We start from the raw sequence: 27,415 nt of genomic DNA, 5'->3' as shown, positions 1-27,415 counted from the left end.
CCGCGTCTGCCGCCCGCTGGGCTCAGGGGGATTTTACACCCCGCCCCCCCGCGGCGCAGCTTCTAGCCCTGGGCTATCCCAGGAAAGCAAGTGGGCGCCCGCACCCCGCCGCTCCGGCAGCGCCCTGAACCGCACACGCGGACCCCGCTTCCTCTCCCCCGCGAGCCGCGCCCCGCGCCCGGCACAGCCGCTGCATCCACTACCCCCGCCCCGCCCTGAACTGCGAACTGTCTGCGCACGCGCGGGACTGCCCTCGAAAGAATCCCTGCAGCGCATGCGCGTAACCGGCTGCACCCTCGCGCTCACTTCCGATCCTTCAGAGCGCGCTTCCGCTGCAAGTTCAGCTGATCTGCGCGAATTGTGGCTCGACGCGCGCGCGGGGAGTTGCGTGGTTCTGGCTCCGATCGCTGCCGGGGCCCGCCTTGCCGCCCTGCTCCCGTGAGTGCTGCCCCCTGCGGTGTCGCGGTGGGGGCGGGGGCTGTGGCGGGGAACGGGGTACGTGGGGCAGGAAGGGGGTAGCCTGGGTGTGCTGGGGGCTGTGGTGAGTCACGGGGCGCGTGGGGCTGTTGGTCGGGGCCAGTGGTTTGATTTGGGACGGAGGAAAATGAGGGGTGGGGTGCCGCTGGGAACAGGACTGGGCACTTACCTTATGCTGCCGCCTCTCTTTGAAGATAAAGATTCCAGGACGAGTCACACCTGACCTTGTGGGGGAAAATCGGGGTTTTTTAAAATTTGTTTAAAGTTTTTCTTTTCACAGATCTGTTTTATATTAAATCTGCATTTAATGTAAATTATGATAAGGCCTACACTTACTATGATTGCTTAAAAAGAAATAAAAAATCCTATGCTGAATCCATGAGTTTCTATCAAAAACTTAAAGGTTTCTTGCCTGTAAAAAGAATCGAGGGGGATATTTAACCCTTGAGGGCAAGCTTCATGAATATGGAACAGTAGATCATGTGCTTTATTAAGGGCCTCATCTTGAAGAAGATCCAGAAACTATGCTACTGGGTGCAAGAGACTGACAAAGACATCACAACCTAGTCTGGGACTCCAGAGACCATTATGTAGCTCAACAAGTTCATTCAGTGAGCTAGCTAATAATCTTGTTTTATGGCTTTTTCACTACCTAAGCCCTGATTGACTTAGTTCTTGAACTATAAATATTTATAATTCCACCCATCATGGAAACTTTGCAGGTAATGGAAGAATACTGATTTCCCAGTAAGTGCCAGCCCTTGCTTTTGGATAGTTCTGGGCATTCAAGTAAATAGCCTTCCTCTGTCAGCTTCCCTACATACATTGAAACAGAAATTCACTAGTTTCTCAAACACTTCTCTTGGTCTCCACACACTAAAATAGTACAGTGTGAAACTAGAATTTGTGGAAGTGTTAAACCGGATTTTGAAAGAAGTAGCCTCTTCTTCAGGAACAGAATGATTTAGACCAAATGAAGAAAATATTCTTACTTGGAAAATTTATTTGGGAGTTTGAAAAAGCAGATAAATGTCTTTCTTTTCCAGTCTATGAATTAAAAGGAGGGTGGAGATGAGATCTTCTACTTTTAAAAGTTTGAAGGACAATAACTTAGAATACTGTCTTCTTTAAAGAGACTTCTGACATCTAGGAACTTATGCTCAAGTCACTTTCATTTAGGCTAGGGGTGGGGAATCTCTTTTGGGTCAGGGGCTAGTAGATTTTGTGTGCTCCTGCCCTGTGGGGAGAGGGCAGTGAAGGGTACTGGAATATTAGCATGGGTTCCTCAATGCTGGGCGAGGGGGGCCTGATCTTGGATTAGACCAGTGGTTTTCAGCCTGACCCCAGGGGGTTTGCAGCTTGTCTTGAGATTTCCAGAGTTCTGCTTCTCCGTTTAAAATTGTTTAGGGATTTGCAAATGAAAAAAGTTTGAAAATCTCTGATTTTTTGCATATTTGAGAATTTTCCTGGCTGACACGAAATAATCAGTTTAATTAACTGTTTACAACCAGGCCTGGCCTTGCTTAAATATATGTACTTACAGTATATATATCTAAGGTAACAAAAAGATGTATAGAATCTAGTATGTGTTCAATTTAGTTATAAATCAGTATATTTTTATGGTTATAACAACCAGTGTGAATGCATCTTGATTTAGAAAATAATTGAAATACAAAAATGGAAAAGTTCTTCTTTAATGAAGGCTTTTCCCTTGATCTAAAGTGCTGATTTAAATCACTCTACCGTGAAAGATTCCATATTGTCAAGTCTGTTTGCATATTAGTCCATGGTTTGTCAATGGTGTATCTGCTCCACAAAGGACTTGAACTTTCTTGAGTACTGTGGGGTAGAGGAGTTAACGTTCTGTGTTAGGTAGCCGAGTTAGTCTGTACTGGATAAACTTAAAAAACAACAAATAGTCGGGTAGAACTTTAAAGACGAACAAAACTATCATTTACATGTTTGGTTATTCTTTAAAGTTACCAGACTACTTGTTGTTTAAGTTCAACAAGAGGAAGTAAGTTTTGATACCTCATTGTCATAAACTGTGTACGTTTTCATGGCTACTAATGAATGACGGGAGGAAACTGATGGTGAGCATAAACATATTTTCCTACCTGTAGTCCTGTGGCACCTTAGAGATAACAAAAAGACATAGATGAGTTGGAGTTGTACCCATGTAAGCTCATAATTCTATATATTTTTGCTAGCCTCTAACTATCTAAGGTGCCACAGGACTACTCATTTTTAGTTACTAATGTGGCTACTCCTCTGAGACTTCCTAGCTGTGGCATTCACTAGTATTACAAAACTGAGAAATAGTAAACATTTTGGCTTTTCTGTAGGCAACTTATGTAGTTGCTCTCATAGAAAATTCTATAGTTCAAGTAATATAGGTAGAGATATCTCATTTTCTGTTTAGCATTTCTAGTGTGGAAGTGTCTGTATTGATCAATACAGGTAATCCCTGGTTTAAGGACATATGATTGATTGAAAGAGGCCTCTTAGGTCTTGTGGGTCCAAGTCCCTTACTCTCAAAGGCAACCCATTCATAAATGTATCAAGGTTCATTTTACAACTAGCTAAGTTGTTTGTGCTCCCTTCATTAGGATGCTTTTCCAGAACGTCACAGTTGATATTCATTTGTCCTGTGCTAACATTGCTGTTAAATATCTCTTCTCCTTCCCTGATATATTTACAGACCACAATCATATCCCCTCTCAGACCTTTTTTGCTTCAAAGCCTGAGCTCTTTTGGTCTTTAGAAGATAACTTTGCTGTTCTCTTTACCTCCAACCCCCAATCTTCCTTAGTAGCCCTTCTCTGATTTGTCAGTTTGAATTATTCTGACTTGAATTTGGGTGAGCAGATTGGTTTGCTAAAGCTCTACAGATCTAGGCAATGCAGCTGTGAAAGCTTTTCCATATGACCATTTTCTAGGAGAAATTAGTATAGAAGCTCTTCACTACATTTGTACTATCCCTGACCCCTCACCGCCCTACTGTTAAGTGACTGCAAGTTATGCAAAGTTAGTGGATAATTAACTTTGTTAATAATAAGAATTCCCCCGAGCACGTGACTAAGGCACAATAGGTTCATAATCAACAGTACACAGGGAGGGATATGGCTAACATCATGTCGTTGACTGCCCTAACCTGGGATTGGGTACCCATTTTGCAAGAGGGTGAATTGGAGGTAGCCTTTCAGTGTGAGCAAGATTCAGTCTAGGGATGTAATAGTGTAGTCAATTAACCAAAAAGCAGAAGCTTATAGGTTAATGCTATAGACTACCCGCATTTCCCTCTTCCCTTCTCCTCCCTCACCCTCCCTCCCCCGGCAACCAGTAACTTTTTTAGTAGGCTGGCAGCAGCCCGGCTCAGTTCTGGCTCATGCCGACTCTGGGACCTAACCCCTTCTGTGGCTCTGTATTTAAGTGTATTAGGAGCTGGGTGGGTGGCCAGGCAGCCTGGCTCGGTTCCAGTTAGCGCTGGGTCTGATAGCTCAGACCCTCCCCCCAGATGGGCTGCTGTCACCCTGCACTGTTGCCTCTTTATCAGAGGCAGCAGCACAGGGCGACGAGCAGCCGGTCTGCAAGAGGAGCTGGGTTTTATACTGGCTCCTCTCGTGGACTAGCTCTCACCTGGCACCCTGCGCTGCTGCCAGTGCCGCTCCCAGGGACTATAGAATAGTCCACTAACTGATAAGAATTAATGAAGTTACTTGACAATTTTCAGGATTGCAGTCCAGTACTATAATCACTCAGTTGCCACACATGGTAGGATATTTACCTAATATATGGAACAATTTCTCCCTTAGATGGAATAGAGGTTCATTTACAACATATTGTCTTCTTCCAAGCACAATCTTTCTCAAGTCAGAGAAGAAAACCTGTGTATATTAGTCATGAATTGAAACTTATATTTGTCTAAAATCCAGGACTTGCTATATTTACTCCTGAACCAATGCCAGAAAACACTGCTACAGATCAAAAAGTGACATTTTTGAGATTTAAGATCTTATAACACACCTTTCAATCTTATCTTTCAGTGGGTGAAGCATTTTTAGCTTTAGCAGGTCATGTGCTAATGGACCTTAATGATGTAATTATGATTAAACCTGCCAGTCTTTTGTTTCCACATCCTGTCATTGATAGGGAAACTAGAAACAGAGATAGCGTATCTCACTTGTTAGTAAACTCTTTAAGCACTCAAGTTCAATCAGTTATGGAAGAACAAGTTATAACAAAATGCTTTGTAAAAATTACTTAACAAAGGTAATGTAGCACTCCTTATACTGACGACAATATGCAACTCTTGATTTTTTTTCTTAAAACAAGCTACTGGTCATGTCCTCATTTTCCAGTAGAACACACATTAAGTCTCCAATCCTAAAAGCATTTATTTTTGTGAGTTGTTCCCTTGACTCATTTGAGTTCATCAGAAGTCATTTATAAAACTCTGTGGCTGTGTCTACACTGGGCCACTTATTCCGGAAAAGCAGCCGCTTTTCCAGAATAAGCTGCGAGCTGTCTACACTGGTAGCTTGCTTTTCCGGAAAAGCAACGACGATCTACTGTACAAAATCAGCCGCTATTCCGGAAAAACTATTCTGCTCCCGCTCGGGCATAAGTCCTTATTCCGGAACACTGTTCCGGAAAAGGGCCAGTGTAGACAGCCCAGTAATCTTTTCCGGAAAAAAGCCCCGATCGTGAAAATGACACTCGGGGCTCTTTTCCGGAAAAGCGCGTCTACATTGGCCACAGACGCTTTTCTGGAAAAAGGGCTTTTCCGGAAAAGCAGCCTGCCAATGTAGACACTCCTTTTCCGGAAAAACTGAAAACGGAATAGTATTCCGTTTTAAGCATTTTCGGAAAAAGGTGCCAGTGTAGACGTAGCCTCTGTGTGCAACATCAAGGCATTAAAACTTTGGGATAGAGAGTTGTGTGTTTTAAAAGTAAAGTGTCTATCCTCATTCTCTTTCACAATTTTGCCCTGTGGTTTAGAGGTTTTTTTTAATTAATGGATCAATAGGTTATATTTACTGATTTAGTTGTGTTTCCTGGTCTTCTGTAGCCTTTTCAGTCACCCAAAATGTTCCATTTAGTTGTCTAATTGGAACCTGAGGGAAGACAAATTACTTGAAATAATTTTTTAAAGTCATTAACGGAGTGCATAAACACATAAAAACATGCTTTTTTTAACTACCCTGCATTATATTCTAGAAATATGAAGCTTTACTTTTTAGATCTTCATGGCCTTTTAAAATAACATGTAAGGGTAAACTAAACCTATCTAATATTTCACTCTATTTTTCCGTGTTACGAGACTTTAAAAAATAGTTTCTGTGTTTTTTCACAGGTTTAACCTCATTTTTTTCCTGCAAACTGTTCATCAAAATGAGACTGGTAATTCTTGATGACTATAATTTGGCAAGTGAATGGGCAGCAAAATACATTTGTAATTGTATTATCCAATTCAAACCAAGTCAAGGAAGGTATTTTACCCTTGGTTTACCAACAGGTAATACTTTTTTTTTATTGTAAACTCATGTAATTCATTAATTACAGAAATGTTTGGTGTCTAGTTAGCCACAGCAATAAAGATCTTAGATATTAAGTAGGTACTTAATTGCATAAAAGTTCAAACATGCCTAATTCAAACTTTCAAACGTTATAGTCCTGTAATATTGTGTATTTCAGTATGTCATAGTTTTAAAAAGTGAAAAAAACTTCACTGGGTCTTCTGAGAAGAAGGTAAGGTTTTTTACAACTGTAATATGGAATGGACACTTGAGTTTACAAACTACAGTAGATTTCTGATAGTCTGGCACCTTTGGGACCTAGGTGGTGCCAGACTATCTGATATGCCAGAGTATCAGGAGGTATTGCATACTCCCAACCCAATCCCCTCCACCCCGTCTCCCCCAGCCTTATGCTCAGGTCCCCGGAGCTGCCAGTACAACCATGCATCTCCCTCCAGGCACTGGGACACGTGTGCTGAGTGGTCGGCTTTTCAATGAGCTGGCTGGGACGTGCATAATCCGATCCCTCTCTCCCTCTCCCCTTCCCCAGAGCCAATCACCTCCCATCTCTGCTGTAACCCAATCTCCCTCCCCTTCCCTAGAGCCAAACACCTCTCCTTCCTGCTGTAGCCCACTTCCCCCTTCCCCCCGAACCTTATGCTCGGGTCCTGGAGCAGCCGCATGTCTCCCTCCAGGCGCAGGGGCACGTTTGCTGAGCGGCCGGCTTTTCAATCAGGCTTTTACATAACCCAATCTCTCTTCCCTCCCCCCCCCCCTTCCCAGACCCAAACACCCTTCTTCCCTGCTATAACCCACATGAGAGCGGCTAACCTGAACAGTTTCGGGTTATGTCCTGGTTCCATCAGGAGCGCTTGCCATTTTGATGCTGGACTATCAGGAGTGACGGACAATTGGGTGCTGGACTATTGGAGTTTTACTATTGGAGATACGTAAGAGTAGGTTAGATAAATGTCTATCAGGGATGGTCTAGACAGTATTTGGTCCTGCCATGAGGGCAGGGGACTGGACTCGATGACCTCTTGAGGTCCCTTCCTGTCCTAGTATTCTATGATTCTTCTGTAACTTGGTAGCAGAATTCAACTTATGAAGGGTTTATGCAAGTGTTTCTGAGCCTTTTTAAGACCGAGGAACACCAAACAATATTTTTTTAATGAGGAACGCCAAGGATTTTTTTGTTGAACCAAAAAAAAAGCGGCTTGCCCCTTTAAGGGCAGCCATTCCCAGGGGAAAGTTGTTGAGCAGAGCAAAACAAACAAAAAAGGACGTGGAAAAGAAGTTAAGCAAAAAAAACCCCGAAACAGTTTGCCCTTTTATCAGGAAAGCAGTCATTACCCTTTTAAGGGCGGCCATTTTGAACTCTGCTTTCCACGGCACACCTCCAACTGCCTCGCAGCACTCTAGTGAGCCGTGGAACAAACTTTAAGAAACCCTGGTTTATGTTGTTCAGCTTTGCAAATACATCTAAAAATGGCTTAGTGGCGTACAAAACATCAGACTAATAAGCTTATTTTATACAGGGAGCACACCTTTGGGATGCTACAAAAAATTGATAGAGTATCACAAGAATGGAGATCTTTCTTTTAAATATGTAAAGACTTTCAATATGGATGAATATGTAGGTAAGTTATATTTCAAATATTAAGAAATACTGCCTATTCTGATAACTATTTTCTGCATTAAAATGATAAATCATCTTCCTGAGGTTTGAATAAAGCACAGGACTGAGAGTTATGAGATTCAGGCTTTGCTGCAAGTTTTGTATAACTCTAGGCTAGGGATGTAAGCAAGCTGTCTACTGCCCAATAAGCATATGCTTACCAGGTAGTCGAGTAGTGTCTCGCATACTTGCTTCTCCCCGTCCCTTAGTGCCTCTGTCAGAGAGAGGAAGCAAGCGGGGGGGAGCAGGAGCCGGTGGTGCTGGGGGGAAGTGGCTTAAAAACTGGTTCACCCCAGCACTGTCTCCGCAGGAGGGCAAGGGGAGACAGAGGCACAGCAGGGAAATGGCGCGAATGGGGACTAAAGCAGTCTCTGTGCGTGCCGGGTCTCTCAAAAGCACTACAGGGTTCTTGCTACATTTTAAAGGCAGAAGTGCAGCAGTTGGAATCCAGGGCGAGCAGGGACTGCTTGAGTCCCCACTCGACCTGTGTTCCCGCTGCTCTTCTGCCTAGAAATGTAGTAAGAACCCTGAGTGGCTCTTAATACATTTAAAAGGCAGAGGCACAGCCAGAATAGTGAGCGCCCCACCTTCCCCTTATCAACTAATCGAGTAGTCAAAGGAAATTCTATCGACTACTCGATTAACTGAGTAATTGAAATTTAATATCCCTACTCTAGGCAAGTCTCTTTAGCCTCCATATCTCAGTGTCTTTATCTTCAAAATCAGAATAATAGTTAAGTAGATGTTGATGCTAAATTCAGTATTTGTGAAGTGTTCTGAAGAAGTTTTCATAAGAAAGTTTCAAAATGGATTTTTGGGCCAAATTTTTTCTTTATTATATTTTGTATAGTTGTATGTGACTATGCCAAGTGAGTTTAAAATACTATTCACTCTACACTGGTGTATTCATAAGGTGCATGGAAATGGAAAATCATATGCAGTCTATAAAATGCTTCCATTTATTTGATTGGTGAGACTAGATTTAAGAAATGCACTGTACATTTCTTGCCCACTATGTTTTCTATAAAACTGGAAGTTCAGTTTTAGTAAAATCTATTTACATTTTGCTTTAAATGTTGTTTCCAGGGCTTCCAAGAAATCATCCAGAGAGTTACCATTCTTATATGTGGAATAACTTCTTTAAGCATATTGACATAGATCCTAATAATGCTCACATCCTTGATGGGAATGCTCCAGACTTACAAGCAGAGTGTGATGCATTTGAAAAAAAAATTGAAGAAGCCGGGGGAATCGATCTATTTGTTGGAGGTAGGAGAAACCTTTGTAGAAGTGATAACTTGTCACTGTTTTAATACATTATTGAATCATTTCACGTCACTTCCAAAACTAAAATTGTGTTTTATTTTGAAGCAGATAGTATTAGATACCTCCCTGTCTTACACTAACATGGAGAATCAGTTTGAACCTGAAATTATAGTATTGTTAGTATCCAAATTTTAATAACTAATTAATTTAATAATATACCAGTTTTGACTCCTGCCTTTATTTTCATTTGTAAGTTAGAAAATTCAACCACAAATCTTTTCTTAAATATTTTGTAGTCTTCTCAGGAAATCTGAATAATTGTTTCTGTTTTTTGTGTGTCTTGTAAAGGCATTGGTCCAGATGGCCACATTGCTTTCAATGAACCGGGATCAAGTTTAGCTTCAAGAACAAGATTAAAGACTTTAGCAATGGACACTATTTTGGCAAATGCTAAGTACTTTGATGGAGACTTATCTAAAGTTCCAACTATGGCACTAACAGTTGGTGTTGGTACGGTGATGGACGCTAGAGAGGTAAGAAGTCATTGTTAGTTTAATTTGCATGTGTCCATATTCAGGACACCAAGCAAAGCTTCATCAGTATAATTACATGCAATCATAATTAGAATTAATGCAAAGATCTTGAAGGAATAAATAACCAGTTAACAATACATTCTTGAAATTGATTTTAATAAGCTTTTATTTATTATTTAGAGGTTTATTTCAGCTAGGCATTTGGTAGTAAGTGATTATTACAAGTTTTTGTGGCTGCTTTATATTATTATGAATGAATACATTTCTTAATAGTGGGAGTAGTGTACATTCTTTATAGTGAAACATGTCAACAGTAGACTCACAACATTTAGGTGATCCATTAAGAAGGCCCATAGCGAATAAAGGATCTTTTTTAATAGTGCCTGATTTTTTCTGAGTTTGGGGTTTTTATTTATGCCATTACTAATAATACTGTGCTCTTCCAAAGCAGTACTGAACCAATTCTCCATTATTGGATTGTGTATGTGGGGAAAGTATTCTCTTTGATAGAGAATTTAAACCAATATAATACTGGCATCACTCCGACATATTATAGTATTCTGGGATTTTTTTCAGTTTAGCTTTTGTTACTTTAGAAGAGGTTTAGTCTACTCTATACCACAGAGTAGCACACTTACAGCAGAAAGAATATGTCAGTATAACAGTTATACTGGTATGATTTTAATCTGTATAATTAATCAAATTGTCATGTTGAGAGCACTGTGCTTTTTGGAGATCTCTTGCAGATGAGATTTTAAATTGAGATCCTGATCACTTATATATAACTATAGTACCTGTATAATTCTTCATTCAAAAATGTCTAAAGGTCTTGGATATATTTTCATGTATATGATTTACCTAAATTTACCCTGTAATTGTAATAGGAAGTTATAGAACTGTAACTGACGACATTGGTCCTTCCTGTAACATCTGAAACTGTTGCTTGGATTTCTTGTGCAACTGTTATCGTTTCTTCCTCGGGATGGCCGTTTCAGTAATGACTAAACTAATCATATGTATAGTTTCTGTATTTTTTTAAGTCCCATCTAGTTTTATTTTATAAAAAAAATGCTGTAAGATATTTTTTGTTACAAGGAAGATTTGTACAGCGATCTCTGGAACTGTGAATTAAGTGTTGTCCAGTAATGTGTTCCATGTCCTTGTTGGCATGGATTATTGAGACAATAAGTACATTACTGGTAGGGTTACTAGAACTTGATCAGCTTTTACAGATCAGCTTTAGTAACTGTATAGTTAAAGTAGCTTCAGGGGGTAGCCAAGTTAGTCTGTTACAGAAAAAAACAACAAATGGTCTGGTAGCACTTTATAGACTAACAAAACGTGTAGATGGTATCATGAGCTTTTGTGAGCACAGCCCATTTCTTCAGATGACTGGAGTTGCTTGAAAGTCTAAACCAAAGGAATTTTCTGGCATACTTCTGGCTTTCACTACACACAATAATAAATAATAATAATAAACAATGAATACTTTGAGTAGTTCAGTGTTATGTTGTATGGTATCTAAATGCATGTATGTGTCACCTTGAATGGTGCGCTTGTGGAAGTTGTTGACTATTAGGTATCACCATTTTTGGCTGATATCTCGTAAGTGTGGGATCAAGTGGAATCATTTTGGTGCTTGGATATTAGCTGTTATGGTGCACATGTTAAAATATGAAGGTAAATATATTTTTTCTGTTAAAAGTAGTAGGTGGTCAGTAGAGAATATGTAAAAGAACTGTTCATCTTAAGACTTTTCAATACTATAGGATTCCATTAGCTAAGCAGTACAGGTTGGACCTCCCTCATCCGGCACCCTTGGGACCTGACCCATCCCGAATGAGAGAATTTGTCAGATCAAGGGAAGTCCCTGCCACCAGCATCCCAGGATGCTCCCTCTCCCTGTGGCTGGCCCCATTCCGGCCCCACTGCCACTGGCTCCAGCCTGCAGAGCTTGGACTTGGGCACTGGCCCACTGTGGCTCCCCAGGAGCAGAGCTTCCCTGCAATTGCTGCAGCTTCACTTCTCCTCTGCCTGACCAAGAATCCCCAGGGACAGGGCTTGCTGACTGCCTGTTTCTGCCATGCTCTGCCGAGGATCCTCGGGGATGAGGCTTGCTGATTGCCCCGCTTCTGTTGCGCTATGCCGGGGGTCCCTGGGGATGAGACTCGCCAGTCCCACTCCTGCCCTGCCTGTCTAGGGCTCCTCGGGTATGGGATTTTGCTCCTGGGCACCGGGGCTCTTTGATCCAGCAAGATCCGTGGTCCTGCGAGACCGCAGATGTTGGACCAGAGTGTCCCAGATTTTGGAGGTTCAATTTGTAAGTAATAACTGATTTGGGAATTTAAGGTAAATTGAAAACTCACCCTCTTTGTGTGTGTTTGTGTTATCTACCAGGTTATGATTCTCATAACAGGTGCCCATAAAGCTTTTGCCTTGTACAAGGCAATTGAAGAAGGGGTCAATCATATGTGGACAGTTTCTGCTTTTCAACAGCACCCCCGAACTATCTTCGTATGTGATGAAGATGCTACTTTAGAATTAAGAGTTAAAACTGTGAAATACTTCAAAGGTGAGCACTGATTTGAAACAGAATAGGTTCTCTGTGTGACTAATCAGTTAAAAATGGCTGGGGGTTAAATCCCTGTCTCCAAGTGCACCATGTACAACTAAAAACAGTTACCATATTCAAGTATGAAATGTTGAACTTAGTATTTGAATATGTTACAGTGGCTAATGGACTTAACCTCATTCCTTTCATGCAGGAAACAAAGTACATGATCCTTCATGTACAGTACATTTTCTTTGAATGGAAACTGTTTCCTTTGTCACTTGCAGTTTGCTCTATTGGCCATATATTCTTCAACAGCACTTTTTGGAAATGTGACTTTAGAGGATATAGCTTGTTGCTTTCAGAAGTGTTGATTTTAGAATTGCTGGAAAGTAAAATTTGGGTTATAGAAAACTTGATAAATAATGAAGGTTAATTCTGTATCATTTCAAACGGCTGCTTCTGCTATGATTTGCTGTATTTGCCATTTTAACTTATTTCTCATGCATTGTTCGGTGAACTAGAATTTTGGAAGTTTCTAAGGCCAAAATGTAAGCCTTTGAAATCACTTGTGAAGACATTTTGGCTACCATATATTTTGCATAACTGAATCTTGTGCACTCTAAATTGGGTGGACAATGAGGCTGTGTCTACACTACAAAGAAAAGAATCCGCAATTTGCATATCTTTTTCTGCTTTTCCTTCAGAAGAGGCTTTTTCGAAATTTGGTGTATCTACATGGTGCCAAATTTCGGAAAAACGTCCTTTTTTGGCACAGCCCTTCTTTCTCATATAACAAGGTTTACAGGGATGGCAAAAGAACGTGTCCCCTTTTCTGAATTTTTTTTTCGAAAAGCGAACGTGTTCCTTGGACATAGCATAGCTTTTCCAGGATACCAGAGGTATCCCGGAAAACAGCTGCAGTGTAGATGTAGCCTCAGTGACTCATGAGCTGGACAGAGTTCACCTGGGTTAGTCCCCGGTGGGCTGACAGACCTCTTGATCCACAGGTCTGGTTGCTCGCAGCTCTCATTGGCTGTAGTTTGCTGTTCCCAGACAATGGGAGCTGTGGGAAGTGGTGGCCTGGCTGTTCTGCTTCCCACAGCTCCCAGGATACTTTTGGTGAACTGCGTTCAGCCTGTTGGCTGCTTATTGTTCAGCCCTGGTATGTAATCTAATGAGATCCTTATATTGATTTTACATGTATCAATAATTATATCAAGTATATTGAGTTTAAAGTTGTTTTCTTATCACTAATTTCACTGCCTTGTTTTTGTATGAGCCTTAATGCATTTTCAACGAGTGCCTTTTAAAAATTACACTAATTACATAAACTGCTGCTGCTAACAAAGATTGTTTCACACCAATCAGGCTTGTTTTATTGTTCTCTCTTATTATGCTATGGATTTTGAGGATAAGACATTCATGTAATTAATTTTATGGTAGATAGAAACTGAAGTTTCTTTATTTTTTGAACATCTTTCTTGGACACTTACTATTTTGAGATGTCTATGAAATCTGGGCTACTGGCTTTTTTACTTGAATTGAAAATATTCTTTTTTTCTTCTTCCAAACAAATAATTCTATGTATACTGTCAATTTAAGAAAAGAAGGCCACATTTTGGGATTTCCACACACTACTCTGTTTTCTTTTTACCACAGTTATCATCAGTAGCTCGTTTTTTGAATTAATTTATGAGTATCTCGTTGCTCTGAGTATATTTTGGCTATATGTTGAAAAAGTAAATTTAGTGCTTAACAGTGTTGAACTTCTATTGAATGTAATTTCTTATCACTAGTCTGTAATCTAGAATTCTAGTCAAGATTGCTTGGGCACATAATGAATACTAAAACTTGACTCAAAGCCATAGTTAGAGCAAGCTCTTGATAAATGTGTCACTTACAAACTTATAACTAAATTTAAGATGTTAATGAAAACACTGCATTTATATATAAAAATGCACATATATGTATGAATATGTATTCATACTTAATTGTTAGGTTACACTATAATGTATTTGCTGCTTTAAGTATTTTTTAAAAAACATCAGTCATGTTAAACTTACTTGGTGTCTAACAATATTTGTTGAAAGCACATGTGTAGGAGGAAAGGAAAGCTTTCATATGCTTTTTCTGTAGAATGAAAAAACTTGATGTATGCCCAAAACAAATAACCAGACTATTTTAATCTGGATACAGCAACATCAGTTAAACTGTGAAAACTGACAGCAAATAATTTTCAGAGGAGTGGAGTGAATGCTTCAAGTTCTTAAACTTTTAAGAGCACTTCTAAAATTTGTACCATCTGCATCTGTGGGATACACACTTTAGGAAAGATGGAGGAAGGTGCCTGCACAATTTAAGGTATTTTATTCTTTCCAAAAGAGGTTAACAGGCAGTACACTATCCAGTTGTTATATTTCACTTGGACATAATCCAACCTACCCAGTAATGTAGGCCTTTCCTCCTACTCCAGGTAATGTTTTAAAAGCATAACCATTTGGATCATCTGTTTGAAATACATTGGGCATTGAATCCCAGAATTCAGTGGGACTTGTAAAATCTAGGAAACCTGAAATCTATCATCAAGAAGTGGGTCCCCAGCCAATACCTGTTGGGAGGGTGATCCTGATGCTAAACTCTTGCTCCTTCCTCTGTGGAGAATGGATATTTACTCTCATTTGATATGTGAAGCTTGTAAATATAAGACTTGTGCCTCTGAATGTACTCTCACTGAAATGCATATCTACTAATGGGGAAATTGAATATGCTTCATAAAAGCACCGGTATAGTACTTACCAAAATTTGTGCCTCCAGGAAATACAGATGAGTGTGTGTGTGTATATGTGTTCTTTCCCCACTTTTTTAGTAAAAGGAAACCAGGACGTCAAATGCAAAAAATATAAATGCAACTTTTAAAGTATGGTTCTGTTCTAAAGGACAACACGCAGTCAAGCTGTGGAACTCATTACCGGGGATATTGTGAAGACCAAAATTTATAAAAGCATTCAAAAAAGAATTAGATAAGTTCATGGAGGATAGATTTGTCAATGGCTATTGGTCGAGATGTAACACCATGTTCTGAGTGTCCCTAGCTGCTTGCCAGAAGCTGGGAATGGATGATAAGGGATGGATCGCTCTATGATTGCGTGTTCAATTCATTCCCTCTGAAGTACCTGGTATTGGCCACTGTTAGAAGACAGAATACTAAACTAGTTGGACCATTGATCTGACTCAGTGTGACTGTTCTTAAGTTTTTAAAAGTGGTTGTCTGCCGTTGCGGGTTTCCCTCTGTATCATGCATCTTTTGTACCAAATGTATTCAGTTACCATGCTTCTAGTTTATTTATTTATTTAGCTGCTTACCCTACAACCTGTAGCCTTGATTGTGGGCTTGACTTTTTCCATTTCTCACCTCCACTGTCTTCAGACAATGTAAAATATATACTGCCTTCCTTGGGTTTACACATAAAGAGCCAAATGAAGCTGAGTAAATAATTCTCTTAAGGCTAGATCTTTCACTCTGTGTCCTAATTGTATTGGTGAAAAAAGTTATCATAAATGAAAATTTGCTATTAAATGAATAGATGACTCTGAGTGACATTGGGAGCAGATGCTGTGTAAGGAGTTCTTCAATATGATTCCTTTTGCATAATAGAACATTAAAGGAAATTCATGTTACTATATCTGTAGTAACAGTTAATTGAGCACTTCATATGCACATAATATACAGGTAGTCCCCGGGTTATGTACAAGATAGGGACTGTAGGTTTGTTCTTAACTTGAATTTGTACTTAAGACGGAACTGGAGTTCAAATTCAGCCGCTGCTGAAACTGACCAGCGGCTGACTACAGGAAGCCCGAGGCAGAGTTTCTCTGCCCCAGGCTTCCTGTAGTCAGCCGCTGGTCAGTTTCAGCAGCAGCTGAATCTGGACACCTGGGACAGAGCAGCTGGAGCGCGGCCGGGACCAACCCGGCAAAACCCCAGCTGCTCTACCCCAGGTGTCCCCAAGTCAGCTGCTGCTGAAACTGATCAGCGGCTGATTTCAGGAAGCCTGGGGCAGAGAAACTCTGCCTTGGGCTTCCTGTAGTCAGCCACTGGTCAGTTTCAGCAGCGGCTGACTTGGGGACGCCTGGGGCAGAGCAGCTGGGGCACTGCTGGGTTGGTCCAGTAGCACCGAGGAGCGGCACTGCGGGACCAACCGGCAGCGCTCCAGCTGCTCTACCCCAGGCGTCCGCAAGAAAAGCCTGGTCTACTGGGGGGGGGGGGCCCGACCAGGGAAGACCAGGTGGCGGGACCCCCCAAGCAGACCAGGGAAGACGCGGGTGGCGGGACCCAGATGCGCCGCAGTCCCGTCGCCTGGGTCCTCCGCGGCTTTGCTCCACGTTTCCCTGGTCTGCGGGGGGGGGGGGGGGGGGGGGGGGGGGAGGGAGGGAGGGAGGGCGGGCAGCAGACCAGGGAAACGTGGAGCAAAGCCGCGGAGGACCCAGGCGACGGGACTGCGGCGCATCTGGGTCCCGCCACCCGCGTCTTCCCTGGTCTGCTTGGGGGGTCCCGCCACCTGGTCTTCCCTGGTCGGGCCCCCCCCCCAGTAGACCAGGCTTTTCTTACGGACGCCTGGGGTAGAGCAGCTGGAGCGCTGCCGGTTGGTCCGCATCCTCCGGGGCGAGAAAAGCCACGTTTGTAAGTACGGAGCTGACATAAGTCGGATCTGCATAACTCGGGGACCGGACCGCCTGTATTGTATATTCTTGATCTTTCAGGTCATTGGTCTTTGTTCTGAGAGTCTGAGATCATGGAGGTGTAGTAATAAACATCTTCCGTTAGTAATCTTAAAACTCAGGCTGTTATAAACATATCAAAGCATTGTGTAATCTGAATTTCTTGTGGTGAAAAGCTTTGGATTAAGAGACTCATGCGACAATATTGCAAACACTCGTTAACTTAAACACAAATACACAGATGCTTTTGTTGGTCTTTTTATAAGTTTCTACTTGAAACTGGAACTTTGTTTTAAATAATGGACTTGCATGCATATCTAATAATTGATTACAGAATTGTTACATTCCCAATTCATAGCCCTATTTAGTTCATTTGTAAGTATTACTGGGATAATGTCTAAGAATAACTCAGGAATAGCATGTTACTGCTTCTGCCTAACTGAATTAATAGCTAGCTGCCTGTATAGAGCTTATTTGGCCTTATGAGCGCCCATTTGTGTTTTCTCTATTTCAATCCATAGTATTAATGAATATACCTATGTGAAGTAAAATCAGCAAATAAACAATCCAGATAGAAAATGTATGCTGATAACTAAGTAAAACTGGCACTGTTGCTTTTTCCCCCCTTAAGGTTTAATGCATGTTCACAATAAACTTGTGGACCCACTGTACAGTATGAAAGAAGAAAACTGAAGAAGGAATTGAGGAGGTACTCCATGTGGGTAAACAAAACAACATTTTTAGGTAGCAGACAAAAATACTGCTATGCATATATGCTGAAAGCTGGCTAAAATGGGGAATCTTAAGTACTGTATTTTTTTAAAACAATCCAGTATCTGTACATTCACATTCCATATCTGTGCAGTGTTGTATTCATAGAATCAGTGTTGTATTGTGCATTTTGTTTTAATATTTTGTAGTTGTGATTTCATTGGCAGCCACAGTAAGTAAACAAGAACAGAGCAAATATAAAGGGAAGTTGCATACTATGAGAAATAATAAAATCAGCAGCATACTCTTAGCACAGCAATGTATGGTTTACATGGAAGAAAATTACACTTTAGCTTAAGCATCATTCTCTGGCTCCAACAGTGCAAAATACACTTCTCATTTTCTGTATCCCAGTACAGGCACAATGCTTTTGGCCTTTCACATGTTAAACATTATGGACTTGGACTTGTAACAGATGCACAACTTTGGTTATGAAGTGCACTGTTTATATCTAATACACATTTTGCATTTTGGTTGCCTTAAATTAATCTTATGCCAATAGTTTCTGGGCATTTAAGTCCGATTGTACAATATTCAAGCAAATAATGGTATGGAAACAGTGCCTAAAACTGAAATAGACCCCTTCAAACTGTTACAATAACTTATTCTTCAATTATGTGCATATTGTACTTCTGCCATAGCACTTTTGTTACACGTTTAAAGTTTATTTAAGAATTTATATTTTGGGAATTGAGCTCGGATTTGAGCTCTATAGATAATGAATACATTCAATATGTTCCTCTTTGGTGACTGTCTAGTTACATTAATGATGTTGTAATCGAAAAACTGTAAAGAGGGGAAAGGAGTTAAATGCAGTAAGTTAATACCTAAAAATCCAAATGGCTGGAGTTGAAACAAGAGATTGTAAACAATTGCTTTAGATTACTAGCCATTACTTTGCATCGGAGATTGGTATAAATGCTGAACTAAGAATGCTACTCTTTTCTACTGTTACACCAAGTAAAGTTGAAATTCACAAAAAGATTACATTTGTTTTGTTTTTGATGTCAACTGTGGTCTGAGAATAAACATTTCAGGTTTCAAAAACAGGTTTGGTGAAAGGGTATTTTGTGCCTTTTTATAGGTGTGGGCAAAATTAACATTGTGCCAAACCAGCTCCTTCATGCCAGCAGTAAAATTCCCTTTTAAAAATCCATGGAAAGAGATGGACTGACCATGATGGTATGTTCCTCTTTGTGTAGTATAACATTTAAATAGAAGTCTTCACTTTCAAAATAGCATTTTCATTAGTGGAAAAAAGTGAAATCCATTATTTAACCATAAACTTACCATAAATGTGGATTTGTTTAATAAGCTTTGAGCTGTAATTTTTTTCTACCTGTCTCCTTTAAACACATACCTAAGTAAAAACTGGATATTGATATTTGATTTTCCTTTTTGATATTTTTATCAGCTTTGTTAGCCATAGTTATACTGAAACTAAACACAAAATAACCTTTCCTGCTGAAGTGCTTCATATTTTGAATTCTCTGTTTACTGGACTGACTGAAGAATCCTACTAACTCTTCCAGAAAGACTTATCAGTGTGATCCAGCCTATGATGACCTGTGTGAGAGAGATTTCAGGATTTCACATGCTTAGTAGATGAATGCTGCAATAGTAAAAAAAAAAAAAAAATCTATTACTGGTCAAAGAGCTGCTGACATACATACACTTTTTTCCTAAAATCACAGCCAGTGAAGACAAGCTGTGTAATGCTGTGAACTAAATTAATTTTAATTTTACATCTGACAATACTTTCTCAGAGTAATAGTAACTTGATATGTTTGCTTTATAGCTATAATTAAGCCTGATCTATCTTTTGGTATTGTTTGAATTAAAGCAGAAAGCCATATGTAATCTTCCTCTAAACTGTTCACTCTAAAACAAGTTTGCTAATTGCACCAGCTTGTTTACAGTCTTTTCAAAGGACACTTATCTGTGTTTGTCTGGACTTCAATATTTAGCTGGAGCTAAGTACAGAATAGTTGGCTTTTCACCAGTAAGAAAAGGCTCTGCAAGTGATGAGCTGTGCAGCCTGTCTGCCCCGCTTAAAGGATGTTAAGGAATTCATTGCTGTATGTGCAATAGTTTACTAAACTGTTCTAGAAGTTGTTCCTAACCCTATGATCAATAACATGGCGTATATCCTACTATTTTCTGAATGGATATGCTGCCTCAACTAGTCCGCTTCCCCCTATGCCAGCAAAACAGGCTATCCACTCCTACTCTTTCAGCGGGTGGCTCAGTGGAAAGTAATGGCAGGATGGTTTTAACCACAGCCATAGGCTCCCTCACAGGAGCAGAGTCTCTCTCTCTCTCTCTCTCTCTCCTCCCCCCCCCCGGGTGCAGTCTGTGTGTAGGTCTTTGTATGAGTGGGTGATGCAGGCCAGTTTCTGGAAGATTCCCCTAAAGGTAAGTGTCCCCAGAACTTACTGACTGGAACCTAAAGCATTTGTAAATAGTATAGATGCCCTTTTAAGTATCAAGATGTGTGATGGCACATCTTCCAGGGAAACTATGTCCATTCAAGAGTGCATGACCAGCAGGTGTAGCTCATGAGTTGCCTATCACCGTCAGGCCTCAGCACCTCTTAAAACTATAGACCACTTTCTGATGGTTTGGTTTTTTACTTGGCAGGTGTGGGGGCTCCTGGCTTCAGAATGGCAGTTGCTGGAGTTGGTCGGACAGGATTATTTGTAGGTAACCTTAGGGTTGTTCCTAGATGAACATGGGCCAGCCACAGAACAGGCTGCATCAGCTGCAGGAAGAACCACCCTCTAATGGATAAGTCTCAAGGGACATGCTGTGCCTGATAAATGCCATAGTGTTTATCACCTTGCCAAAGCGGTTGCCAAGAGCATCTTCAGTAGCAATCCCACTTTCCCATTGTAGAAGCTAACCAGATTTTTGTAGCTGTTAGGTGGCTGGCTGTGGTGGAAAAAATAGTAGGTCACCAGCGGGGTAGTGACAGGCATGATTTGGGCTCTGGGACCAATACAGTTCAGCTGGTTTATGTTTGTGCTCTGCTGGGGAGAGGATTTACATGGGTAGGTGAGAGACATTTGTTTTGAGGCTCATAACTGGATTTCTTTCTTTACATTTCCTACGGCATTTCTAAATGACTGTGTGCCCTTGTTTGTAGTGGAGTATTTCTGATTGTCCCATGCCATGCTGTTTTATCATGGATCTGGCTCTTTTAATAAACACAAAATACAGGTATTTACCCTGACTTCAAGAAAAAACAAAGCTAAATGTATAACAACTCTGTGCCCTCCCCACCACACACTTCAAAACAGACAGATACTTCAGAAGCATCTCAAACTTTTCAAATTCTTGCCATAAATTAGGTGCATATCTTCAATATGACCTAGACAAGAAGTATGCCCTACAAGTTGCTATTTACCTGTATCCAGGAGGTAGATGATCAGAAAAGGAGTAAAATACGATGAGTAGTGTCCCTTACATAATCTCCTACTACTGGGCTAATTATCTATGTGCAAGTGGAGAGCTGTATTGTTTCTCTAATTATCAATTCCTAAATTGTTTTATTCTTGCTGAGGCAGTAAGTGTTTAGGTTCTATTACTTCACTAATGTAGAACTGGTGTGCCCTTTTCTTTGTACATACATAAAACAATTATTACCCTAAACTCCAAAGAATGTAGTTCCAGGAATTTGAGAGCCAAAGTGCACTTTCAGGGGAAGGTGGTCAGAAAAGGAAGTTGGGGGTTGGTTAAGAGTGCAGTATCTGGAAACAAGCTCCTGCTGGGCCTGGATTTCATGTAACCCAAAATAATTCTAATTCTACTTTGTCACATTTACAAGCATTTGAACATATTACAAAATAGTGTATGGCAAAATCTGAAATGTAGACTTCAAGTATTCTTCCAATTAAAATGTGTTCTCATTATAGCTCTGGCCCTATGTAAAAATGTACAATTAAACATGACAGGTCATGCTAACATACCCCAAGCCATAAGTTATATTATTGTCATCCTGCCTTTTGCCCAGCAAAAACTAGATGAAGCATCATAGTTGCAGAGTTTATTGCCACTTATTTTTCAGATTGTCTCTTAAGAACACTTATAAAGGCATCTTTTGGCACTTCCACATTGCCAATTTTCCTCATCTTTTTCTTCCCTTCTGCTTGCCTCTTCAAAAGCTTCATTTTCCGTGTAATATCTCCACCATACTATTAAATAGGAAAGCTGCATTAGGTTTTTATATATACTACAGTTTAAAAACATTAAAAGATGTGCTATACAGAAATCAGTTTTTGAAATGATGTAACCTAAGATCAGTTCAACTCCCAACAGTCATCCCAAATTACAATATTTAAAGAAGAAGAGGCGCCAGTGAACAATCTATAATTTAGGCATTCATACAAGCAGGAGATGATTTCTTCCATTATCTCATCTATCACACAAGCTTGTCAAGAGAGGCTATAGTGGTTTGATACCTGCTATGACTAAGGAAAGTTGTGTTGTGTAACTTTTCCGGGATATCAAAATAGTGCGCACGTTACTTAGAAAAATATTTCAAAATAGCAAGAGACTTGTGTAGATGGGGGGGAGTAGCCATTTTGGGATACCTCTAGTATCCTGAAATAGCAGTGCAGTGTAGATGTACCCCCTGCCATGTTTAAGCATTACATCCTTTAATCTGTATAATCTTGACAGCCAAACTCAAGCCTAGTCACAACCAGTCTCTACAGGGAAATGTTCAAACCATCTGCTCATCCATGTCATTTGGGAAAACTGTGGGATAATGAATGATACTCTGTGTATAATAGATGTGCAGCTTTGAAAAAGTGGTCAGTTTCTCTGAACCACAGTGCAAGTACAATGAAAGTAGTTACAACAGACTACAAAGGGGAAACTAGTTTAGAATGAAAATCTAAATATAATGGGATAAATAAGATTATCTTGTCACTGGGGCTTGAAAGAGTGAGAGAGAAGTGAGCCATGAGAGAAACTAAGTGCAAAAAATGAAACTGTGTGGTAGGGGGAGGAGAGGGCCATGGGAGAATAAAGAAATAAGATTATATCCCCCATCTGAGCCACTTCAGCAGTCAATATTCAAATTGAGAAATACCTACACATTTTGCCAGAACATTCTTTCTGTAAGCTTTTACCCTGTAAGAGAGAAGATACCATATATCTGTATATATCAATATATCAGTGCATTTCCTGCATGCAAGACCAACTTTATTTCATGATGTACCCAGTACTAGCCCCAAATCTATAGGTGGCAAAATATTTGGAGGTAGTTTTTCTAAGTTGCTTGGATGGTATGTATACAGATCACCGTTTCTTTTCAAATCTTCTAGTCCAAGTCATTTAGAGAGCTAAGCCTCAAACTATGATATTTTTGAATTCTGGAGGCATCTATCAAAGCATGTATAGATATTTCAAATTGACTTTCACACTTGAAAGTTTACAATACGTCACTATGCAAAAATAGAAAACCTAATGGAGCCAGTAGCACAATTTTATTGCAAATGAACTGATAAAAATGGGCTACCATCTATATGATTAGCTTATTAAATGTGCTGTGATTTCTATTATTAATATTTTAGCGTATATTAAGCAGTGATTCGTAATCATTTCCACTTGACACTCAAAAGCCACCTCGGGTTACTTACCACAGCACAAATCCCACAATCCTTTGCAGCAACAAAAGCTGACTGCACAAGGATCACACCAAGAAACCATAGTTGCTTTGGAGTGAACAGCTGGCTGGTATAGCATGCATTACACTTTCTTTGGAGTGGGCCTTTGCTCAATTCCCAGGGTCTTAGTGTTCACCATCTACTTGTTTTGTTGGTGGGAAACTATTCTACCCATCCCAGAAATCACTCTATTGTGATTCACTGTGCTCAATCCAACATTGTATTGTCTGGTTTTATACCGAATAAGTTTATAATACAGGCAGTCCCCGACTTACATCGGATCCGCACTTACGAACGGGGCTTTCTCGCCCCGGAGGTCGAGGTGGCGGATTGCTACCTGCGAGCTCCGGGGCGAGAAAGCCCCGTTCGTAAGCTGCTCCGGTGCCCCTGGTCTGCTGGACGGTCCCCAGCAGACCACAGGCACCGGGACTGAAGCCACAGCAGCGGCGGGTTCCCGCGCTTCTGAGGCTTTGCTCTGGCAAAGTCCCTATCTTGTACATAACCCGGGGACTGCCTGTATGACAATTTTCTTCTGTAACTTTACTTATATCAAAATAATACTAGATTCAAATCTGAAGATCAAATATTAGTCTTCTACATAAATGAGAAAAAAAAATGTAGACCAACACACACAAGTTTTCCACTGGATGCCAAAGGGGAAAACTTCCTGCTGTTTTCCCTCAAGTAGGTAGATTTTACAACAAAATCTGTAATTATGGCTGCATGGACAAATTTAAAAAATAGATAAACATTTCCTCATATCTTAAAGATAGCCAAAGACAAGAAAAAAGATGTAACTTACGTTTCTCTTGCAATGACTTTGCTGCCAAGAGTAGCCTGGATGGCTATTTCAAACAGCTGTCTAGGAATAGCATCTTTTAAACGTTCACACATAGCTTTACCAACAGCATATGCTTTGTCTCTGAAAGACAAATTCGCTATTGTTTACATTTATATTTTTTATTCCCAAATCAATTGCTTTCAGCAACATTTTTAAAAGTTTCTCTTAATTTATTAGTAGACATTTTATCTTTTTTAAAATATATATATATATACACACACAAACACCCCTTATTTCAGATTTTGAAAGTACTGTTTTTTTATGGTCTGAAAACAAAGGAAAATTTTATATTATCATGTAGCAAAACATTTGATAGCAAGCAGTTGCTGAAAATGTTTTACAGAGTTTAATACAGCAACAGTTGAGATTCCCTTTATCTGAAGAATACATAGCTTCAGTTTAATGCTATAGAGATAGGTGTGTATATTTATGGTAAGAGATACTGGTAGAATCCAAGAATTTAGGTTACCTAATTCTTTCCATTATAACATATGCAATCAATCTATAGTGTGAGGAGAGCCTGAAAAGATACAGCCATAAGGGAAAATGATACTGAGTGCGATTTAAGAGTAAAAGAAAAAATGTTTTTAAGGATTAACTTAAACAACAAATGGTCTGGTAGCACTTTATAGACTAACAAAACATAGATGGTATCATGAGCTTTTGTGGGCACAGTCTACTTCTTCAGATGACTGGAATTCAGACTCCGGTCATCTGAACAAGTGGGCTGTGCCCATGAAAGCTCATGATACCATCTACATGTTTTCTTAGTCTGTACTGGATAAACTTAAACAACAAATGGGCTGATAGCACTTATAGACTAACTCAGCTACCCCCTGAAGTTTCTAATGTTTTTAACGTTAGTTTTGATTAAAGGAAGCAATTCAGGAGTGAGTTCCCAAACACAGAAGGTGTGTCTACACTGCACCGTAACTTGAAATAGGCAATTTGCATAGCTCAAATTGCTTATCCTATCTTATTTCAATGATATTTCGAAATAGATTAATTTGTCTACACAGTGCCAAATTTCAAAATAAAGCGCTATTCTGAAATGTCTCTTACTCCTTGTAGAATGATGTTTACAGGGATGTCGGAATAGCAAGCCCGAAATAATGGGCTTACTGTGAATCCCGAAATTGCATTGCAGTGTAGACATAGCCACAGAGAAGTGCGTGTTTAGAAGTAATAACCAATTATGAAGAAATGCAGATGAGAGAAAATACCAAGATTTTAGGAACAGAGTGAACAAATGGAGCAACAAATAGGCATAGGTTTAATAAGAGAGGCTAGGGAACCAATGGAAAATTCTGAAAACCAGATTAAATTAGAGAGTTGATTGCAAAGATGAATGAAACAATCTTCTTAGAGTAAGACAGTTTTCCTTTGTTATTCTGATACTCTGAAGTAAAAAAAAAAAAATCCAATAATTTAGAAAAGACTGTAGTTTGTCATGACAGAAATTAACTAAAGTGTAAATATGATTTTCAGTAACTGCAGATTGAAATTGAGACATCCTGGAAGGAAGAGAAACTAAAAGAAGAGAACTAAGGATACTACTAAAGATAATAATTGGAAGAACAAGTGGAAAATTGTAAAGACTAGTAGAAATAAAAAGCACCAAATAGAAAGGTAGGAGTCCACTGAGGAATGCAGAAATCTGGAAACACCATCTTCCTTGTCATCATTATATTTCATAAACCTAATTCATGAATCTCGTATTACAAAAATGTTATTCTGAAATGGGGTTGTTTCTGCCTTCATTTTGTAAAAGTTTACCCCCAATATGATGCATTTTCTCAGCCTTCTGTGGCTTCTCTACTCACCTTTGAGGCCTTCAAACTTAAATCATTTTTAAGTCTTTTTGGTGAACTTCCCTCAGGGTCCAAAACCAATAAAGGGTCAAATTTAGAGACATTGTCCTAAAATAGGATAGACACTCTTCATGGGAAACAACCAAAACATCATGTACTGCGGGAAGTTGCAACCAAATGACTGACTTTACATGTTCCTATGCAAGTTCCATATGTTGTATCTAATACCTCATTAACTAATTAAATTTAGATAATTGCAAGTTTACATGGCATTGATGTAATCTAGAGTATAAAACAATTGACAACTGTTAATTGTATATCTTTGTAAGTTTGAGTCCCTTATTTTCAATGATTCTCTCTACAAAGTCTATGGGCCCCTTTTTAGTTTTTACCTATTTTAAGTGCTCTTCAAATGATTGACAAATTTTTCCTTAATGTGAACTCTTTGCTTGTAGGCAATTACCCTTTCCTCTTATCATCTTCCCCTTTTTCTAGTTAAGAATTTGCATCTTTCTAAAGTCAAACATGTGATTCTTAGTTCCCTCCTAATTACAAAATGTCTCCCTTCTTTTGCAGATACCTGAAAGGTGGCTGCATGATAAAATCCTGATTGCTCTTTCACTAAAATACTGTGAAAATATAAATAAATAAGAAGCCCTTTTTATTTACCGAGAAATATTCTTCAGCTAACATACTTACTTGTGTACTACAGTTCCCAATTCTTCCACAGAGTTCCCATTTAAAAGAATATCCATTTTGACAAGGTCTGCTGTCTGGTACCCTGCATCTTCATAATCAAAACTAAAGGGAAAAAGTTTAAAGTCAACTGCTATGTTGTAACTTATACTATATTTTCTCTCCCTTTTAGGCTTTTAGTATTTGTCTTACTAAAATATGCATACAAAACATTTGGATTTTCATTATAGAAGGTATGCTGCCATTTTTAACTGTATTTTAATTTATCTGTTCTCTCTCCAAAATTAAATGCTAAGTACACTGCAAGCAAAACCTTGCTCTAACACACAGGCAGGCAGCACCTTTTCTTCTACCCACTGAGCAGGATCCATTATCTCCACTGGATACTTCAGGATCCCCTCAGGGATGCCAGATATAAGAAATCTGTTTCCCAACAACTCAGCATGAAAGTAGCAGTGAGGAGCTTCTTTGGACCAACCTTAAAAGCCTCATTCCTTTGAAGCTTCTCCTCCCTCCATGTCACAGCAGCAGCAGCGCCTTTATACATTCTGATGCCATAAGAATCCTAAACCTCAAAACAAACTCTGGACTGGTTTTTATATGCAGAACCTTTGCTTTCCTTCTACTCCTGTCAGGTTCTTACACTCAGTTTGCTGCCAGACCCCTTTCTTTCTCCAGCCACCACATTTCTCCCCATTCTCCTCTTTCTTTCTATCCACGCTCTTCTCTTCCCCATCTTCTCTCCCTCTTCCAGTTCAGCCACATATGATTGGGTGTTGTCCCCGCAATATTAATACTATATTCATAAAACATTTTAAGAACCAAAACAAAACACTTCACTACAACAAGCAGAACCACCACAGCAAATTTTCAATCCT

At 39.8% G+C, this 27,415-nt stretch overlaps 2 protein-coding genes across 13 annotated transcripts in view; one reads left to right on the top strand and one right to left on the bottom strand.

The window, feature by feature from the left end:
- The first annotated feature begins 281 nt into the window (after nucleotides 1-281).
- GNPDA2 (glucosamine-6-phosphate deaminase 2) lies at nucleotides 282-26,553 on the top strand. 7 transcript variants are annotated; one of them, XR_012904310.2, is made up of 9 exons: nucleotides 282-438; nucleotides 5,834-5,995; nucleotides 7,535-7,636; nucleotides 8,761-8,943; nucleotides 9,289-9,473; nucleotides 11,871-12,045; nucleotides 18,602-18,699; nucleotides 25,519-25,659; nucleotides 26,418-26,553. XR_012904310.2 is itself a non-coding variant. In XM_075930502.2 (8 exons), exons 2-7 carry the CDS (start codon nucleotides 5,872-5,874, stop codon nucleotides 18,664-18,666), a joined length of 834 nt encoding a protein of 277 aa, XP_075786617.1. In that variant the 5' UTR covers nucleotides 282-438; nucleotides 5,834-5,871; the 3' UTR covers nucleotides 18,667-18,699; nucleotides 25,519-26,547. The 7 variants fall into 7 exon arrangements, 6 of the variants coding, with proteins under 6 accessions (XP_075786617.1, XP_075786618.1, XP_075786623.1 ...); XM_075930502.2 differs by having other exon boundaries at nucleotides 25,519-26,547; XM_075930503.2 differs by lacking the exons at nucleotides 25,519-25,659; nucleotides 26,418-26,553 and adding an exon at nucleotides 20,158-21,399.
- Nucleotides 21,548-27,415, bottom strand: part of GUF1 (GTP binding elongation factor GUF1) — a 658,241-nt gene continuing 652,373 nt past the window's right edge. For all 6 annotated transcript variants that reach the window (XM_089777856.1, XM_075930488.2, XM_075930489.2 and 3 more), the window contains 4 exons: nucleotides 26,541-26,642; nucleotides 23,992-24,111; nucleotides 22,617-22,653; nucleotides 21,548-21,710 (listed from right to left, as the gene is read on the bottom strand). In XM_089777856.1, coding sequence (XP_089633982.1) covers nucleotides 21,573-21,710; nucleotides 22,617-22,653; nucleotides 23,992-24,111; nucleotides 26,541-26,642 — 397 coding nt within the window. In that variant the 3' untranslated portion in view covers nucleotides 21,548-21,572. The remainder of the gene's footprint in view (nucleotides 21,711-22,616; nucleotides 22,654-23,991; nucleotides 24,112-26,540; nucleotides 26,643-27,415) is intronic.

The sequence above is a fragment of the Pelodiscus sinensis genome, chromosome 4 (assembly GCF_052426305.1).
Source record: "Pelodiscus sinensis isolate ZL-2025 chromosome 4, ASM5242630v1, whole genome shotgun sequence".
NCBI lineage: Eukaryota > Metazoa > Chordata > Testudines > Trionychidae > Pelodiscus > Pelodiscus sinensis.
The sequence above is the reverse complement of the archived record's forward strand: the minus strand, read 5'-3'. Positions and strand labels throughout refer to the sequence as shown.